Below are 19,093 nucleotides of genomic sequence, written 5' to 3'. Positions count from 1 at the left end.
TGAGGGAGTTGAAGGGTGGGTCAGTAAATTTGCTGATGATACGAAGATTGGCGGAGTTGTGGATAGTGAGGAGGGCTGTTGTCGGCTGAAAAGAGACATAGATAGGATGCAGAGCTGGGCTGAGAAGTGGCAGATGGAGTTTAACCCTGACAAGGGGCTAAAGACCCGAGGAGTTCGAGTGCAAGCAAGCATCCAGCAGAGGGCAGCAGAGTGGAGCTACTGATTGGTTGTTCTGGGGAGATTTGCATGCGTGCAGTGCGGTCAGCCTAATTTGAAGGTGGTTTGTGAAGGGGATGTTGATGTTGTATACATGGACTTTAGTAAGGCGTTTGATAAGGTTTCCCGTGGCAGGTTGATGGAAAAAGTGAAGTTGTATGGGGTTCAGGGTGTACTAGCTAGATGGATAAAGAACTGGCTGGGCAACAGGAGACAGAGAGTAGTGGTGGAAGGGAGTGTCTCAAAATGGAGAAGGGTGACTAGTGGTGTTCCACAGGGATCCGTGCTCGGACCACTGTTGTTTGTGATCTATATAAATGACCTGGAGGAAGGTATAGGTGGTCTGATTAGCAAGTTTGCAGATGATACTAAGATTGGTGGAGTTGCAGATAGCGAGGACGACTGTCAGAGAATACAACAAAATATAGATAGATTGGAGAGTTGGGCAGAGAAATGGCAGATGGAGTTCAATCCAGGCAAATGCGAGGTGATGCATTTTGGAAGATCAAATTCAAGAGCGGACTATATGGTCAATGGAAGGGTCTTGGGGAAAATTGACGAGCAGAGAGATCTGGGAGTTCAGGTCCATTGTACCCTGAAGGTGGCAACGCAGGTTGATAGAGTGGTCAAGAAGGCATACAGCATGCTTGCCTTCATCGGACGGGGTATTGAGTACAAGAGTTGGCAGGTCATGTTACAGTTGTATAGGACTTTGGTTCGGCCACATTTGGAATACTGCATGCAGTTCTGGTCGCCACATTACCAGAAGGATGTGGATGCCTTGGAGAGGGTGCAGAGGAGGTTCACCAGGATGTTGCCTGGTATGGAGGGTGCCAGCTATGAAGAAAGGTTGAGTAGATTAGGATTGTTTTCGTTGGAAAGACGGAGGTTGAGGGGGGACCTGATTGAGGTCTACAAAATTATGAGAGGTATGGACAGGGTGGACAGCAACAAGCTTTTCCCAAGAGTGGGGGTGTCAGTTACAAGGGGTCACGATTTCAAGGTGAGAGGGGGAAAGTTTAAGGGAGATGTGCTTGGAAAGTTTTTTACGCAGAGGGTGGTGGGTGCCTGGAACGCTTTACCAGCGGAGGTGGTAGAGGCGGGCACGATAGCATCATTTAAGAAGCATCTAGACAGGTATATGAATGGGCGGGAACAGAGGGAAGTAGACCTTGTAAAATAGGAGACAGGTTTAGATAAAGGATTTGGATCGGCGCAGGCTGGGAGGGCCGAAGGGCCTGTTCCTGTGCTGTAATTTTCTTTGTTCTTTGTTCTTTAAGTGTGAGGTTGTCCATTTTGGAAGGACAAATATGAATGCGGAATACAGGGTTAACGGTAGGGTTCTTGGCAATGTAGAGGAGCAGAGAGATCTTGAGGTCTATGTTCATAGATCTTTGAAAGTTGCCACTCAAGTGCATAGAGCTGTGAAGAAGGCCTATGGTGTGCTAGTGTTCATTAGCAGAGGGATTGAATTTAAGAGCCTTGAGGTGATGATGCAGCTGTACAAAACCTTGGTCAGGCCACATTTGGAGTACTGTGTGCAGTTCTGGTCACCTCATTTTAGGAAGGATGTGGAAGCTTTGGAAAAGGTGCAAAGGAGATTTACCAGGATGTTGCCTGAAATGGAGAGTAAGTCTTACGAGGAAAAGTTGAGGGTGCTAGGCCTTTTCTCATTAGAACGGAGAAGGATGAGGGGCGATTTGATAGAGGTTTATAAGATGATCAGGGGAATAGATAGAGTAGACAGTCAGAGACTTTTTCCCCGGGTGGAACAAACCATTACAGGGGGACATAAATTTAAGGTAAATGGTGGAAGATATAGGGGGGATGTCAGAGGTAGGTTCTTTACCCAGAGAGTAGTGGGGGCATGGAATGCACTGCCTGTGGAAGTAGTTGAGTCGGAAACGTTAGGAACCTTCAAGCGGCTATTGGATAGGTACATAGATTAGGGTAGAATAAGGGAGTGTAGATTAATTTGTTCTTAAGGGCAGCACGGTAGCATTGTGGATAGCACAATTGCTTCACAGCTCCAGGGTCCCAGGTTCGATTTCGTCTTGGGTCACTGTCTGTGTGGAGTCTGCACATCCTCCCCGTGTGTGCGTGGGTTTCCTCCGGGTACTCCGGTTTCCTCCCACAGTCCAAAGATGTGCAGGTTGGGTGGATTGGCCATGATAAATTGCCCTTAGTGTCCAAAATTCTATGATCTATGATTAACCTAGGACAAAAGTTCGGCACATCATCGTGGGTCGAAGGGCCTGTTCTGTGCTGTATTTCTCTATCTATCTAAGTGTCACAACTAAAGAGGAGACACTGAGGATGCAGGCTTAGTAGACTTGCAGTTTTATCTTCTACATCACTTTGTTGCTTCCTTACTCCATTTGGACATGACAGCTGCAGCTTTTGCAATGCATTTGTTGATTGTAGCATCAAGTGACAGATTGTTGGTGGTTCCTTCTGTACGTTGAACTGGCCTCTAGTTTTTTGAAGAATAAAAGGATTAAGGGTTATGGTGTTCAGGCCGGAAAGTGGAGCTGAGTCTACAAAAGATCAGCCATGATCTCATTGAATGGTGGAGCAGGCTCGAGGGGCCAGATGGCCTACTCCTGCTCCTAGTTCTTATGTTCTTATTCCATCAGGGCCAGGAGACATGTCGACCCTTAGCCTCATTAGCTTGCCCATCACTACCTCCTTAGTGATAATAATCATCTTAAGATGGTGCACAATTGAGAAACAACTGCTGACAGCCATGACCTGTGTAGGCTGAATGTTTTGAGGGGCATCAAACGAGATAAGAAAAAACAGAAAGTCCAGCTGACTGAAAAGAGGGCCCAGAGAAAACAGAGACCAGTGAATTCTGCACTTTCTCAGGCCACTGTTTTCACCTGTAGCTAATGTAGCAGAGACTGCCATGCCAGAGTGGAGTGAGGCCCAGGACGGACAATGCAAGGTGGGGAGACTAGGAAAATCTGCATTGGTTCTGGGGAGACCCCTAATTCACCAATAATTGGCCACTTTAAGGGCCTCAACTGGCCTATGGACTGATGCCTCCCCTGTCACTGGGTGGGTTGATGCCATGTAGACACTGGGAAAGCTGCTGGTGCCATGCTGCCCAATTTTATGCACCCCGCATGCCCTTGGGAGAGCTGCAAAGCCCAGACTTAAATATATGTGTTATTGCATGCTTATAACATATTTGTGGCCTATTAGAAATCGCAATGAATCAACTATTGATTATTTTACATGGTTGATGTGAAATCGACTACTGACTTTCCCTCATTTTTCTGTCTCAGCTAATAACCTTCCGAATTGCACTTGCCCTCCTGATTATGCTGGAAGTGGTTATGGATCCACTGGCTGTGTTGCTCTCAGTGACATCTGTCAACAAAACAAACCCTGTGTGAACGGGCAGTGTTTGGTAAGTTCTAATTATGCAAATAGGTTTCTGATATCTTCCTCAGCGATATGATGGAGAAAACATAATCAAATGATGCACTTTTATTTTTAAAGGAAGCATGGAGAGCATTGCACATGAATATGAAAAACATTTAAAGGTTTAATTCTGCAGGCGTCCAGCTAGTCCTGTAACTGGACGGAAGTTACTATTTTCTTTTTAATGTATATGTTTTTCAGTGTTAAAAAATATAATCGTGGTACATCTTGAGTCAAGATATGCAGTTCTGTGCTATTTAAGGCTCCATGCTAAACATGGATGAGTGGTCTTGGAGATGGATAAATAATAGCTTCTCTGGTGCCTTAACACAGAAAAGCCCTGTGCAGGATGAAAGCTTGAAGGTAACAGCACTTGGGTTTTGTGTTGTCACTCTTCCCAGCTGAAGTTAATCTCCCATAAAAGGAGGCAGCAGGATGAGAATTCTGAGCCCAGTGGCTTTGTGCTTTTTACCGTTAGCTTAAAAAATGCGTTGGGAGAAATTTAACTAAATGGGAACAAAGTTTCATTGCGAGCACATCCAGCCACGTGTTTCCCGGCGCTCGCAGCGCCGAGGAACATAATGCTATCAAACGCCACTCGGGTCAGATAGGGGCCTCAGCGGGGAATGCATGGCCAAGATCGCACATAGCCCCGTTTTCTGCACTAAGGAGCTCCGCTCACCAGAACTCCTCAGTGTAGCGAAAGATTGGGAAGCCATTTTTAAATGGCAACCCGATCTCCGGAGCCCCCAACTTGAACCCCAACTTGACCCCCAAGTGCCAACTCATTATGACCCAATACCCATGCAGGGCACCCCCAGCTCAATTGCCGCTGCACAGAAAATGCCAGCTTGGCAGTGCAAACCTGGTTCCCCAGCAGTGCCCCTGCCAACTGGCAATGCCACCTGGGCATTTGACAGTGTCAGGCTAGCACCTCGGTTGCACTGCCAAGGTGCCAGTCTGGGCAGTGCTAGGGTGCCCAGCTGCCACCAGCAGTGCCAGGGTACCACCCTGCCCAAAAGGCATTCACCTGGGAGCCTCTGGTCCCTTGAGAGACCCCCATGAGTGACATTTGATCTGGTCCCCGTTTGTGGAGACCAGTACTGAAAGGCGCTCGCACGAGGTTTCCAAGGTAAAGGAGATAGATCCTAAAGCCTCAGGTGCCTTGTGAAACTGCATATTTGAGTGAGGCTAGCTGTCTCGCTCTAATTTGCAGTTTTGCCAAAATGTGATTCCATCCACAATGGCCGAGATTCACATTGCAGCATCGCGTTGAAAGCTGGGTAGATCCCGGGAGAGAGGTCTCCTGGCTTCCATCAGCCACATTGTGCCGTGGCAAGCTGCTTTTCAGGCGCAGCGTGGATCTTGCAGCATAATGAATGGTGGAGCAGGTCGAAGGGTCGAATGGCCTCCTTCTGTTCCTACTTTCTATGTTTCTGTACCATTTTCCTTCTTTACCACTTGCTGTACCTGCATGCTTACCTTCAGCAACTGGTATATGAGGACACCCAGGTCTCGTTGCACATTTCCCTCTCTTAATCTATAGCCATTATGATTATAACCTGCCTTCCTGTTTTTGCTACCAAAGTGAATAACATCACATTTATCCACATTATACTGCATCTGCCATGCATTTTCCCACTCAATCAACTTGTCCAAAGCACACTGAAGCACCTTTGCATCCACCTCACATCTCACCCCCCTACCCAGCTTCGTGTCATTTATTTCCCTCATCTAAATCATTAATATATAGTGAATAGCTGTGGTCCCAGCACTGATCCTTGCGGTACTCCACTAGTCATTGCCTGCCATTTGGAAAATTTATTCCTACTCTTTTTTTCATCCATCTCAATACACTATCCCCAATGTAAATTCACATGCTAATCTCTTATGTGGGACTTCTGAAAGCCATCTGAAAGTCCAAATAAACCACATCCATTTTTTCCTTCTCGTCAGCTCTACTAGTTAAATCAGAGAATTCCAGTAGATTTGTCAAGCATGATTTCCCTTTCATGTGTGGGGTTTTGCCTTGATAATTCCAGGAACACCCTGAGGCGTGTTTCCAGCCAGAAGTATATCTTAGGGTTCAGGTGCTAAACATTCCTGTCTTAAAACATAAGTCAGTGCCTTCAAAAAGGAAGGCAGAAGAGCAAATGGGAGGGAATAAATGTACTTTCATGCACAAAGGAATTTTCTAGCACATAATATTGTCCATAGTCGGATGTTTGGCTGCCATTATATACGGACCAGGAATTTCCTTGAAGCTGTAACTTCTCCCCTGCCATAACTTTACTGGAAATGTAGCAGAAACTCTATTTATGGAAATGGAGTTCTGCTGCATGCAGCATGACATTGAGACAATGGAATGGTGGCAACTGCAAAGAAATTCCCTGCGGTAGTATTCGATTCACAAGAAATTACTAAGTATTTTTTTCCTGACCTGTGCTTTCTACAGGCCACGATTTCAGGTTATGTGTGCGTTTGTGATCCAGGATGGACTAGCACCAACTGTACTCAGAATATTAATGAGTGTTCCAGCAACCCCTGTCAGAATGGTGGAACCTGTTCCGATGGTGTCAATAGTTACACTTGCACTTGCACTGCACACTGGACTGGCCCGCAGTGCCAGGCAGCACAGCAAGGTAAGCCGATGAGTGACAGTGACTATTGTGTGCTTGGAGGAAGTGAAGGAGACTAACTCTCTTTTTTTGTAATTGGTTATGACTAACATGGCACATGCTACATTAAAAAAAGCATAAACGTTGATTTCATAGCTTTTCACACAAATATGATGGTCTAGGTTTCCTGACTTTGGTGGACTGGGGCAGAGAAAGTTTGAAAAGTGCAAAGGGGCAAGCATAATCACATCACCACCTCCTTTTCTTTTGTCAGGCTTCCTAGGGCCATAATATTTGTCTGTCCATTAACAGTGAAACCATAAACCATATTTAGGTTAAGAGGATATTACGTGTGAAAGGGGGCTCCCAACAAAGAAGAGGCGGGTTCACATGGTTAAGGGGAATTAGACCTAAAGGTGATGTCAGGTTGGGATTGCGATATCATCCTACACTCTTCTGCAATCTCACTTTTGCATTTCCCAGCCAAGTATTTTGTTTCGTGACCTGTTTGCAACCTGCCATGGTAACTAGGCATGTACTCAACAGGAAGAGCTTCTTCAGTGAAACTGACAAGCTTGAAACACTTTGATCAGTTACACTGAAGAGGTCTAGACATGGTCATTACGAGATTACAGTTCAAAGCACTTCTTCTCTCAGAGTTGGCTGCTCAGATGGAGATGCAAGGTGATCAGAGAGAGAGGAATGAGTGGAGTTGCAAGCTATGTTGACCTGAAAAATGTTGTGCTGTAGAAAGTGATGCATGTCAGAGTGTGAGTTTGACAACTGAAAGGGTTGGGCTCTCTTGAGGTCCTGAATCCTCTTGATGCACTATCTCCAGGTTAAAGGGACTACATTTCTTGCTGCTGATTTATTCCGCCACTTCCATCCACATCTTCTTGTCTGGATAGATTATCTTCTTCTTCCCACTTTGTGAGAGCTAATTTCATTGCAGTCACTCAGTTCCTGCAGCTGAACCTCCAGGTAATAGTGAAAGACCCAGGAAGTAGCCTTCTCAAGAGTCTTCTCCAATCCTGCTGCAGCCTCAAAATCCAAATGTTGGAGAGCCCTTGTAACTCAATCGTGGTCCCCTTAACATAATAATCCCTTTTTTGGCAGAACGGATGTGTCATCCTGCCAGCCTTGCTGATTAGTTGGTGAACCAGATGGCTGGATGACCATTCTGATTCCCGACTGTAAATGGCCCCGACGTTTCAGAAGATTCCACCCCCATAGTCATTGCTGTGTTTCCCACCAGTTGTCCCTTTAGAACGTTGGACCGCAAGTTTGCTTGTTAGCCCTCTCTGCTCACAATTTCCGAGGTTTATTTGCAAAAGATGCCAGTGTATAGACTAAGGTGGTGCAACAGAATTAAAAAAAAACGTACAATTTCTCAGGCACTTCAGAGGCTACCTTGTTCTTCTGCTCAGCAGGGTGTAGCCATCTCAGATGGCCACCTGCAAAGGACCATGGGAATTATGGCCAACCCAGGACTCAGAGAGACTCAGAGCTTATGTGTGTATTTCCAACCCAGGTAGCTAGACACGATCGAAACCCCCGCTCGTTTGCATTCTAATGGTCCATTTCCCGAGAACAAAAGGACTGTACTCAGGTAACCGATACAGATGCAGATTAACCGGTGCCATTCCCTTTGCTATGAAATCCCAAACAGCCAAGGTCAGTGACCATTCAGGACACGCCCAGCCATCAAGCCACCCGCCCCTTTATTGGCCAAAATCGAAGGCAGTGATCGAAGCCTTTTGAATTATTGGGTCCAAAGCTAAGGAACGCCCCAAAGAGCGCAAAATCCCAGAGGGATAAAAAGAGATACAGCCATGTGTTCGGTCTCTCTTGGCCCTGGCCTACGCCTAAAACTAAGTGTAGCATTACGGCCAGAAGACAAGTTCAAGACCAACGATCGCTATCAGACGGATGAGCCCAGCAGAAATGAAGCCACTTCTTCTACCCAGCCATGCAAGATCTGAACAAAGGCCTTTTTCATCTGCAAAGAGTCGGTTGCCCTGAAGTTAAGTATAGGTTATTGTAGTTGTTAGGTGAAGGGGCTGGTTTAGCTCACTGAGCTAAATCGCTGGCTTTTAAAGCAGACCAAGCAGGCCAGCAGCACGGTTTGATTCCCGTACCAGCCTCCCCGGACAGGCGCCGGAATGTGGCGACTAGGGGCTTTTCACAGTAACTTCATTGAAGCCTACTCGTGACAATAAGCGATTTTCATTTTTTTTTCATTTTTCAACTGGTAGTGTTTTATGTTGCATGTCGAAATAATCCTTGTGTGTAAATAAACTATCTTTGAACTTGAACCGACTAACTGGTTGGTCTTTGATCGATATCCAGTAAAGCCTTGTGGTGGTATCATTTGATACCTGGCAACTCTGAAAAGCAATATCATCATTTATAACTGTCATATCTAGTTAATTTGGCAACATTATTGGTGACACTGGTGGGATAGTATTCCACTCATTAAAAAGAGCAACAAGGGCATCTCAGTTCTATTCGAGATCCAAAGGCTATTGCAGTTAGTGAACACCTCTCTGGTGAGCAGATGTCCTGTCCCACCAATCAGAGAGCCTAGGCCAGTTATCTAACCTCACGTGAAATTATAATTCAGGGAGAATTTGGCCCATGAGGATCATTTTCTTATCTAAAATTCACTCCGTTTATCTCCTTCCACATAGTACATAGTAATCAATTCGTATTCTGCGTTTAAATTAACATTTTCCTTTTTCTTTATGTTTCAAAGCAACAATTTCTTATTTTAATGCCATTTCTCAGGAAGGTGTTGCATGTATTCACTACTGAGAATAACATTTGAGAAAAAACAGTTTGAATGAAATAGGATCTCACTACAACACAACCTGAACACTGACCTACTGTGCGAAAGCTAAATTTAAAACTTGAGTGTTATGTCATGGCCTGCTCTGCCAATGTTAAATCATTTTTACACGGTTCATGCTATTCATTTTATTATAGTCTGTTCCAGTACTGACAACAGACTGAGGTGGCCTTAAAATAGAAAATACTGGAAATACAGAGGTAGCTTATGAGTATTTGTTAGGGCTCCTTCTAATATTGACTGACCTATTACTTCTTATGTTTAATTGGAATCCCGGGCGGCATGTGGCGCAGTGGATAGCACCGGGACTACGGCGCTGAGGACCCGAGTTCAAATCCCAACCCTGGGTCACTGTCCGTGTGGAGTTTACACATTCTTCCCATGTCTGCATGGGTTTCACCCCTGAAACCCAAAGATGTGGAGGGTAGGTGTACTGGCTACAATAAATTGCCCCTTAATTGAAAAAAATAATAATTGGGTACTCAAAATAAAAAAAAAGGATCGGAATCCCCATTTCCGACCCTGGTCAGACATTAAAATACCCAGTTACTTTTTTCCGAGCAATCTTTCGATGGACAATCTTTCCAAACTGACTCAATGCAGAAAACCTTGGATGGAACAGCAGAGAGAATCTACCCAGAAGCCACATCCACTTTTCTTTTTAGAGCTCCGTATTTTAGTAAGTAAATAGTTCAAATGTCGAAAAGCTTCTTTCAAAGACTACGGAGAGAACGTAAGTAGATATGGGGTAGGATGGGTAAGGGAATAGGGTGGCAGCTCGGTAGGGTGGTTATGTGGGCCACGATTCAACTATATAGGACCAAAATTCCCATCGCGAGCATCGCGAGCACCGGGCAGCACGGTAGCATGGTGGTTAGCATAAATGCTTCACAGCTCCAGGGTCCCAGGTTCGATTCCCGGCTGGGTCACTGTCTGTGCGGAGTCTGCACGTCCTCCCCGTGTGTGCGTGGGTTTCCTCCGGGTGCTCCGGTTTCCTCCCACAGTCCAAAGATGTGCGGGTTAGGTGGATTGGCCATGCTAAATTGCCCGTAGTGTCCTAAAAAGTAAGGTTAAAGGGGGGTTGTTGGGTTATGGGTATAGGGTGGATATGTGAGTTTGAGTAGGGTGATCATGGCTCGGCACAACATCGAGGGCCGAAGGGCCTGTTCTGTGCTGTACTGTTCTATGTTCTATGTTTAGCAGCCTGTTTCTTGGCGCTCACAGCGACGAGAAACACATGGCTATACAGCATCACTCACGTTAAGTAAGGGCCTCAGCAGGGAAAGTGCAGCCGAGGCTGTGGATAGCCCCGTTTTCTACACCAAGGAGCCCCACTTGCCTGAACTCCTTAGTACAGCGAAAGATTGGGACGCCCTGGCACCCAGATGGCACTGCCAGGGTGCCAGGCTGTCTGTGTCAGGGTGCCCTAGTGGCACCAGCAGTGCCAGGGTATCACCTTGTCTAAAGGCCATGCACCATGGGGCCTCCAATCCACTGGCAGACCCCCACGTGTGCCGTTCCATCTGGTCCCCATTGTGGGGAATCTGCACATTAAAGTGAGACTAGCTGCCTTGCTTTAATATGCAGATTTGATAAAAAGTGATCCTGCCCACAATGGGCTGAATTTACAGCGCAATTTCTCGGGAGATCACGTCACATCCTGTGAGGTGTTACATCGGCCATGCTGCTTTTTGGGCGCAGTGTGGCCGTTGGATAGTGCCAAAAGGGTCAGGCCGGCTCAATCGTAGTCCCGGGTCGGGTGGGCAGATTGGTGGCTGAGGCTGAGTCAGGTGGGAGTCAATGTGTGAGTCGGGGTTGGTGTGGGAGTCAGAGGGACATGGGGACTACTGGGGAGTCAGGTGGAGAGTTGGGTTAGTTAGGTTGGGTCGGAGGATGATGGAGGTCAGGGCGGAAGTGGGGGATCGAGGAGGGAGGGGGGGATTTGGGGGAGGTCAATTGCATAGTTTACCAGTGTTAGATTAAGTTTTTCTCTATCCACGATTTGGGTAGGTAAGTAAGTCAGAACTATGCAAAGTGTCTGAGCCTTGGGATTTCTGAGGGGTCTTGTACTGCATTTTAGGGGCTACATCTGGTCTCCAAGTATCAGGAATCTGGAAGATCTAGGCATTTTTTTTGTTCCTGTAATAACGCTGACGAGGCCCATGGGGATACACTATTCGATCTCCCCATTGGACTTGTGGAATATGAACCTACCCGCTAGTGGGCAGAGGGAGCGCCCAGTTGGGGCTCGTTACTTTGTTCTGTAAAACCCTGCCTGAGCTGGGACCGGCCTTCTAACAGTCCTGACTGGGACTTCTTTGTGTATGCTGCCATAGAGGCTGTTTTCTTTGACCTGAATAAACCTCTGTTTACTTACATCTTGGGCCTCCTGGGTCTTCATAGTTCTCTAGCAAATAGTATTACTCCACATTTATCCATATTAAATTGTAGCTACCTGTCTGTCTGTTGCTTTAGTCCATCTATACTCTTTACCATACCTCTCCCGTTATTCATGATGTGGAGATGCCGGCGTTGGACTGGGGTGAGCACAGTAAGAAGTCTTACAACACCAGGTTAAAGTCCAACAGGTTTGTTTCAAACGCGAGCTTTCGGAGCACGGCTCCTTCTTCAGGTGAAGAAGTCTTACAACACCAGGTTCATTCACCTGAAGAAGGAGCCGTGCTCCGAAAGCTCGCGTTTGAAACAAACCTGTTGGACTTTAACCTGGTGTTGTAAGACTTCTTACTGTGCTCTCCCGTTATTGTCATTGGTAAATTTAAATATTTGTGTTCCCTATACCCAGGTCCAAATCTTTTATATAAACGTGGAGCCAAAACTAACAGCTGGGGGACATATATGGGTTTAATTCTTTATTTCCTGTCCATCAACTAACTTTCTAAACATGATGCTACACATCATATACCACAAAACAGGGTAGCAGGGTAGCATGGTGGTTAGCATAAATGCTTCACAGCTCCAGGGTCCCAGGTTCGATTCCCGGCTGGGTCACTGTCTGTGTGGAGTCTGCACGTCCTCCCCCTGTGTGCGTGGGTTTCCTCCGGGTGCTCTGGTTTCCTCCCACAGTCCAAAGATGTGCAGGTTAGGTGGATTGGCCATGCTAAATTGCCTGTAGTGTCCTAATAAAAGTAAGGTTAGGGGGGGGGGGGGGGGGGTTGTTGGGTTACGGGTATAGGGTGGATACGTGGGTTTGAGTAGGGTGATCATGGCTTGGCACAACATTGAGGGTCGAAGGGCCTGTTCTGTGCTGTACTGTTCTGTGCTGTACTGTTCTGTGGTGTACTGTTCTATGTTCTAAAACAAGGGTTCTATCATAGAATTTTTTAATCATAGAATTTTACAGTGCAGAAGGAGGCCATTTGGCCCATCGAGTCCGCACTGGCTCTTGGAAAGAGCACCCTACCCAAGGTCCACACCTCCACTCTATCCCCATAACCCAGTAACCCCCACAACACTAAGGGCAATTTTGGACACTAAGGGCAATTTAGCATGACCAATCCACCTAACCTGCACATCTTTGGACTGTGGGAGGAAACCGGAGCACCCGGAGGAAACCCACACACACACACGGGGAGAACGTGCGGACTCCGCACAGACAGCGACCCAAGCCGGGAATCGAGCCTGTGACCCTGGAGCTGTGAAGCAATTGTGCTAACCAATGTGAGAAACCTTATCAATTCTAAGTACGTACAAAATAGCCGTAGGAGTAGGTCTTACTGTCCCTCAAGCCAACTTTTATAATAATAATCTTTATTGTCACAAGTAGGCTTAAATTAACACTGCAGTTAAGTTACTGTGAAAAGCCCCTAGTCGCCACACTCCGCGCCTGTTTGGGTACGCTGAGGGAGAATTCAGAATGTCCAATTCACGTAACACAACTCCACTGTTCAATAAAACATTTGCCTATCTTCTAGCTCGCTGGGCTAAATCGCTGGCTTTTAAAGCAGACCAAGTAGGCTAGCAGCACGGTTTGATTCCCGTACCAGCCTCCCCGGACAGGCGCCGGAATGTGGCGACTAGGGGCTTTTCACAGTAACTTCATTGAAGCCTACTTGTGACAATAAGTGATTTTCATTTCATTTCTCCACTTCACTTCACCCCACATCACACTTCTGCAAAGGAATCTATCGATTTCAGTTTTGAATATACCTCAACATCCATGGTCCTCAGAAATTACAATCGGGATGTGGATAACTGAGAATTTTCTGGAGTGAAACCTGTGGCGAGAGCTGGAAACTGGTTCCACTGGGGTTTCATTCAATTTTTTTGGTGCAGCTATTTTCCAGTGAGGGCTGATCGTTGGATCTTCCATTCATTCTCACTAAATCAGGGAGAGTTTCAGGGCTGCCCTGGGAATTCTGTCATTTACACCCGTGAAAGATCTCAGTGGGACTCCTTGTGGCCTAGCATTGATATAAATACAACTGATGTCTTTGGGAAGGTCTTGGACAATCAGGAGCAGATTTATATCTGTCTTTTTCCTTTGGCTGGAAAAACCCTTCGAAAACACGTTGTGAAGTATAGTGACCATGGAGTGAATCAGAATGGCTCCACACAAGTGTCCTTGTTGGTGCAATGTATGCTCATTGCATTCTCCAATGATCCCACTTCAGTGCAGTACGGAGGGAATGCTGTAAAATTGGAGACGCATTTGATATTCACAGAATCATCCATGTTAATACACAGAAGAAGGCCATTCAGCCCATCGTACATGTACATCTCTTTGAAAGATGTACCTAATTAGTCTCACTCCCTGCCTTTTCTCCACTGTCTCGCAAATTTTTCTCATCAAAGTATTTATCCAATTGCCTTTTGAAAGTTAGTATTGCATCTATACCCACCATGTTTTCAGGTAAGAAACTCCAGGTCATCATAACTCGCTGCATAATAAAACTTCTCCACAAACCACCTCTGGTTCTTTTACCACTTTAAACTGAGGTCCTCCTGCCTTCTGAGGTGGACATAAAATATTCCAATACTTCTGTTCAAAGGGGAGTTTTCCAATTTTAGCCCAATATTTCACCTTCAACCATCTTCACAACAACAGATTTGGTCATTAACGTTACTGTCTTTGAGTTTGCTGTGCATAAGTTGGATTTCATTGCTGACATTACAAAAGTGACTCTTCAAAAGTATTTAAATGCCTGTAAAATGCATTCGGATCTCTCACCTTCCTTTCCTCCCCCAATTTCCCCTGGCCTTCCTCCTAATTCTTCCCTTCCCTTTCCTTTCCTCTTCCTCCAAATGCCTGGTGCAATTTTTAATATTAAAAGCATTGTATAATTTCAAATTGTTGTTGCAGTGAAATGTTATTGCAAAAGATTTGTTTTCACTAAACTAATAACTGCGGATTTTTTTTTGCCAGACCTGAACTTTCTGTATAACAAACCATATATCTCGCCTCATCTATACACTTCTCTTTTTCAGAGTGTGGTAGCCACCTCAGTGAACCCTCCGGTGTTATTAGTTCACCAGGTTACCCAAGCAACTATCCGCCCAATAGAGACTGCTATTGGACTATTTCTGTCAGCCCCAACTTGGTGATTACATTTGCATTTGGAGCACTTCACATCGGACACAATCCAAACTGCAGTTTTGACTACCTAGAGGTAAAAAAGCTAAACACATCCTACAGAGCTAAAACTCCTTAACAGTTCCACAAACGTCGCTACAACCCAGGTACGCTGAGTCCCATCAGCACGGCCTAGTTTTCAGGATTTCCTTGTGGGTACAAGCCTCCAGCCTCCCTTCCTCGGCAAATGATGGAGAAGAGGGTGATGGATGGGGCAGAGCCGCATTTTGAAAAATCGCAGACCCGAGCATAAATGTCAGTGCACAAGGGACAAAATGCTTAACACAGGCGTGGGGGTTTCCAGGCTAGAATCGTGGATCTCCAAAATTCATAAATGAAATTATTATTGCTTTTCATAATTGCAAACAAATTTGGAGCAAATGTTTCTGGGAGATATTTCAGGGAGTCTGCGTGATGTCTCCCCATATTGTGGGTGGAATCTTCTGCTCTCGCTGGTGTTGGAGGTGGGAAGGGCATGTAATTAGGCGGGGTGGTGGCACACCTGAACCCTGCTGTCTTTCTGCCTTCAGCACAATTTCTGGGAAAAAAAGACTCCAGCTGGCAGCCATGACCCCGAATCCCTCAACAAGATCCTGCCCTGAGTGTGGTTTGCTGCTGCTCCCTCTGTATATAGTGTGTGAATACATGTGAACTTGTCTGGTTAGTTATCTGTATAGGCAGGTCCAATATGCTGCTCTGCACCAGCATCCAATGCCCCATATAAGTGGGCACTAGGCCTATCCTGAAGCCAATAAGTATTTCATGCACTAAATGCTCCAGTAGTGCTCCTTGTACTGAGAGCCAGCACAGTTATTGTGCACCGCATTCTTTCAGATGTTGAAAAATATGAGGTTGGAAATTCCATTATGTTGAGTCGGTGTTTTTATACCGGCCTGATTCACTCAGTTTTGTGCATAACCTCATCTATTTTGAAATGTTTTTGTTGTTCAGCTACCTTGCTCTATATTGTTTTTTTCTGACACAATGGAAAATAAAAGGAACAGCTTAAAGCTGTTATTTATGCCTGTTTCCACCGAATATTTCATTGTGTTCTACCTGTATGCATACTCCTCTGCCTACTCGACTATATTTGTAAGTTTGGAAGAAGGATTAGAGGAGTTCCATCATCAAATTTGTGTGTTTGTACCCAGGGCTATCACCCATGTGTACAAAGCCAGCCAAAGGCATTTAAGGCCGTCTTTGCAAAACTATTTTCCCAAGCAGGAAACATAGCTTAGATGAGGGCTAACTGCAGTCGTCAAGGGCACTGCAGCAAGTCCTCAGAAAGGCAATTCTGTGAAATACTTTCCTCAAACCAGAACTGTTAGAAGCAGAAGTGGTCTTTCCATTGCTATACCAAAGAGCTCTGCTGGTTCCCTGTCACTCTCCTCTAACCATGTCCTACTGCTTTTATTCAGACTGTATCTGATGGCCATTGCCAGTGACACAGTGGGCAAAATCCAATTTGTCCGCGAGCTGCCTAGGAACAATAAAATCCATGGCTTAACATTGGATGTTTCCTTGCTGCCAATCTGCCAGCACCAACCCAATTTCTCAGCCAATGAGTCCAAGTAAGGCTGTTTGAATCTTTAAACTGGATCTGCCACATACTTCATGGCTGGTTAGAAGATAAAAAGGAAACTATTCGGAAAAATGAATATTTGTACAATTCATAGAACACGTCTGTATTTGAATTGAATAGCTTGGCTTCCCCTTCCAACAAACCACCCAGAGTCCAAGCAGCTCATTCAATCAATGTATCAAATTAAGCTAAATTTGATTTGAATGATTGAAGTTGATTTATAACCTACTATGTAGTGTAATATCATTTGGAAATCCATTATTATCCAAATTTTAGACAAAAATACTTAACGTTTGTCACGTTTGGGCAGCACTGTGGCATGGTGGTTAGCATAAATGCTTCACAGCTCCATGGTCTCAGGTTCGATTCCCGGCTGGGTCACTGTCTGTGCGGAGTCTGCACGTCCTCCCCGTGTGTGCGTGGGTTTCCTCCGGATGCTCCGGTTTCCTCCCACAGTCCAAAGACGTGCGGGTTAGGTGGATTGGCCATGCTAAATTGCCCGTAGTGTCCTAAAAAAGTAAGGTTGGGGGGGGTTGTTGGGTTACGGGTATAGGGTGGATACGTGGGTTTGAGTAGGGTGATCATTGCTCGGCACAACATCGAGGGCCGAAGGGCCTGTTCTGTGCTGTACTGTTCTATGTTCTATGTTCTATGTCACAGGCTTTATTTATAGCCTAAGTACCCTGGTACCTCTTCGGTGGAACCACATTAGTGAGTGGTTCAATTCTTGTGTGTTTTGTGCATGTTAGATGTAAGCAATATTCCTCTTTATCATAGTAACTTACAGCACAGAAGGAGTCTTTTCACCCCTGTGTGTCTGATTTGCCCTATAATGTGTATGGTTTGATACTTCTTCTCAGTCTGAACAAGAGTTCTTCCTGTATTAAGCATATATTAACTCTGCAGTTGTGAATATTTACTGATTATTGTTATCTCTAGATTAGAGATGGTCTTCTGGATAAAGATCCCATCCTTAAGAAGTACTGTAGCACAAAAGATCCTCCCCCACTACAGACGTCTGGCCCTTCTGCAAGGATTTATTTCCACAGTGATAAAAATGTCAGTGGTCGAGGGTTTCAGATCACATACAGTACTTTGCCATGTAAGCATTTACATGTTCTGCTTCAGATCATATTCGACCAATTGCACCTGTTTAAAAATTGTATACTCTCTTGCATTCGTACTAAATATTTTGTTCGTGCTGCAGAGCTGCAGATTGATCGAGATAGCAAATTATAGGAAGAACGTGTGCAGTCATTCAGGCAACTCAGATGTAAGCAGTTCATTTAATTTCTTCTGTAAACACTGAATTTGAGGATGCAAATATCAACTCAACAAAGCTCAGAAAAAACTGAGATTAGAAAGGTTTCTCCCCCCCCCACCCGCCACCACCCCCATGCAGCAGTGGGATAAGTTTCCCAATTAATGGAGTTTGCACATACTCCCGGTGCCTGCGTGGGTTTCGCCCCCGCAACCTAAAGATGTGCAGGATAGTTTGATTGGCCAAGCTATCTTGCCTCTTAATTGGGAAAAAAATAATTGGGCACTCTAAATTTATTTTAAAAAAGTTTCACAATTAAATCATTTCATGTCTTGTCATGAACTGAAAAAATATCTAATTGGGAACAAGATTGAAGTTTCAAAGGACCAGTGTAGGTGAAGAGGGTGAATACTGTGTAGAACAGGTCGAGGATGTAGAAAAATAGTTTTCAGATTAGATTGACATTTTCGAAGGAGATCTGTTCGAAAGGCTTTGCAGGATCTTTGCTGAGGAGGAAAGGGCTATTATTGAAATATTATGAAAAAACCGGCTTGGTTGACATAATGGTTTTAATTGCTCCATGATTTATTCTCCCTACTATTTAACACACCAAAATGAATTCTTTTAGAACATAGCCACTTTATATAAACTGACATTTTCCTTCTCAGCGAATATTATTTATGTATCAAAGATATAAAGAAAATGGTAGAAATATATTCACGCTGAGTCAGGCAGCCCAGGTGGGACATGCATTTCCTGTATCATTGTCTCAAGTGGAAGAGCAACTCCTGTAAAAGCTGAAGACCTATCAGACTTAATTTTTTATTTGGTCAATGAAAGCCTCAAGGGTACTTGAGATGCAGTGAGTGACAAGGCATTCTTCCAAGTTTGGAAAGGCGGAGGGTGATGAGCTAAGATAAGCACTGCTGATGTGCCCTGCCAAGATATAAAAATCATCCTATCCCAATATTTGGGACAGAGGTGCCTGGTCTTGTGTTGAGGTGGGCAGGAACCCTGGAATTTCAATGGCATTATTTTCTCACCAGTCATTTCAGTGGAGAATTAAAATAACAAATGCTGCAACAAATGTCTCTGGTGCGGAGGTCAAAATCCTTTGGAACAAATGGTTGAACTAACAGTTGTGTGTTCTGTCTTCTTAACAAATAGCTGACCCTGGCTGCGGAGGAACATACCAAGATAGTAAAGGCATTCTCACCTCTCCCAACTGGCCTAATCCATACCCCAGCAACAGGCAATGTGTCTACATTATCCGGCAGCCCATGGGGGAGCGCATTCACCTTCAGTTCACACATATGGAGTTGGAATCCCACAACAGCTGTTCCTCAACTTACATAGAGGTGAATTATCCCTTCTCCACTTTGCAAGTATTTTTTCAGGAACCTGCAATCACAAGTGCTGTAGGAATTGATCATTTTAATAGTAAACTGATTGCAGTTGCCAATACTTTGCAATGTAAGGATTAACAGGTTAGACGGTGGCTAGACTGTCATTTGGCACTGTGGCCCTGTGTGATGTGCTGGATGGAACT

At 45.1% G+C, this 19,093-nt stretch overlaps 1 protein-coding gene across 1 annotated transcript in view; it reads left to right on the top strand.

Moving 5' to 3' along the window:
* Positions 1–19,093, top strand: part of cubn (cubilin (intrinsic factor-cobalamin receptor)) — a 450,080-nt gene that overhangs the window by 40,429 nt on the left and 390,558 nt on the right. The window contains exons 7-11 of the mRNA XM_038796451.1: positions 3,507–3,631; positions 6,101–6,287; positions 14,557–14,738; positions 17,223–17,385; positions 18,712–18,902. Of these exons, the coding sequence (XP_038652379.1) occupies positions 3,507–3,631; positions 6,101–6,287; positions 14,557–14,738; positions 17,223–17,385; positions 18,712–18,902 (848 nt within the window). The remainder of the gene's footprint in view (positions 1–3,506; positions 3,632–6,100; positions 6,288–14,556; positions 14,739–17,222; positions 17,386–18,711; positions 18,903–19,093) is intronic.

Source organism: Scyliorhinus canicula, chromosome 5 (assembly GCF_902713615.1).
Source record: "Scyliorhinus canicula chromosome 5, sScyCan1.1, whole genome shotgun sequence".
NCBI lineage: Eukaryota > Metazoa > Chordata > Chondrichthyes > Carcharhiniformes > Scyliorhinidae > Scyliorhinus > Scyliorhinus canicula.
This window is presented reverse-complemented; position numbering and strand designations above follow the sequence as displayed.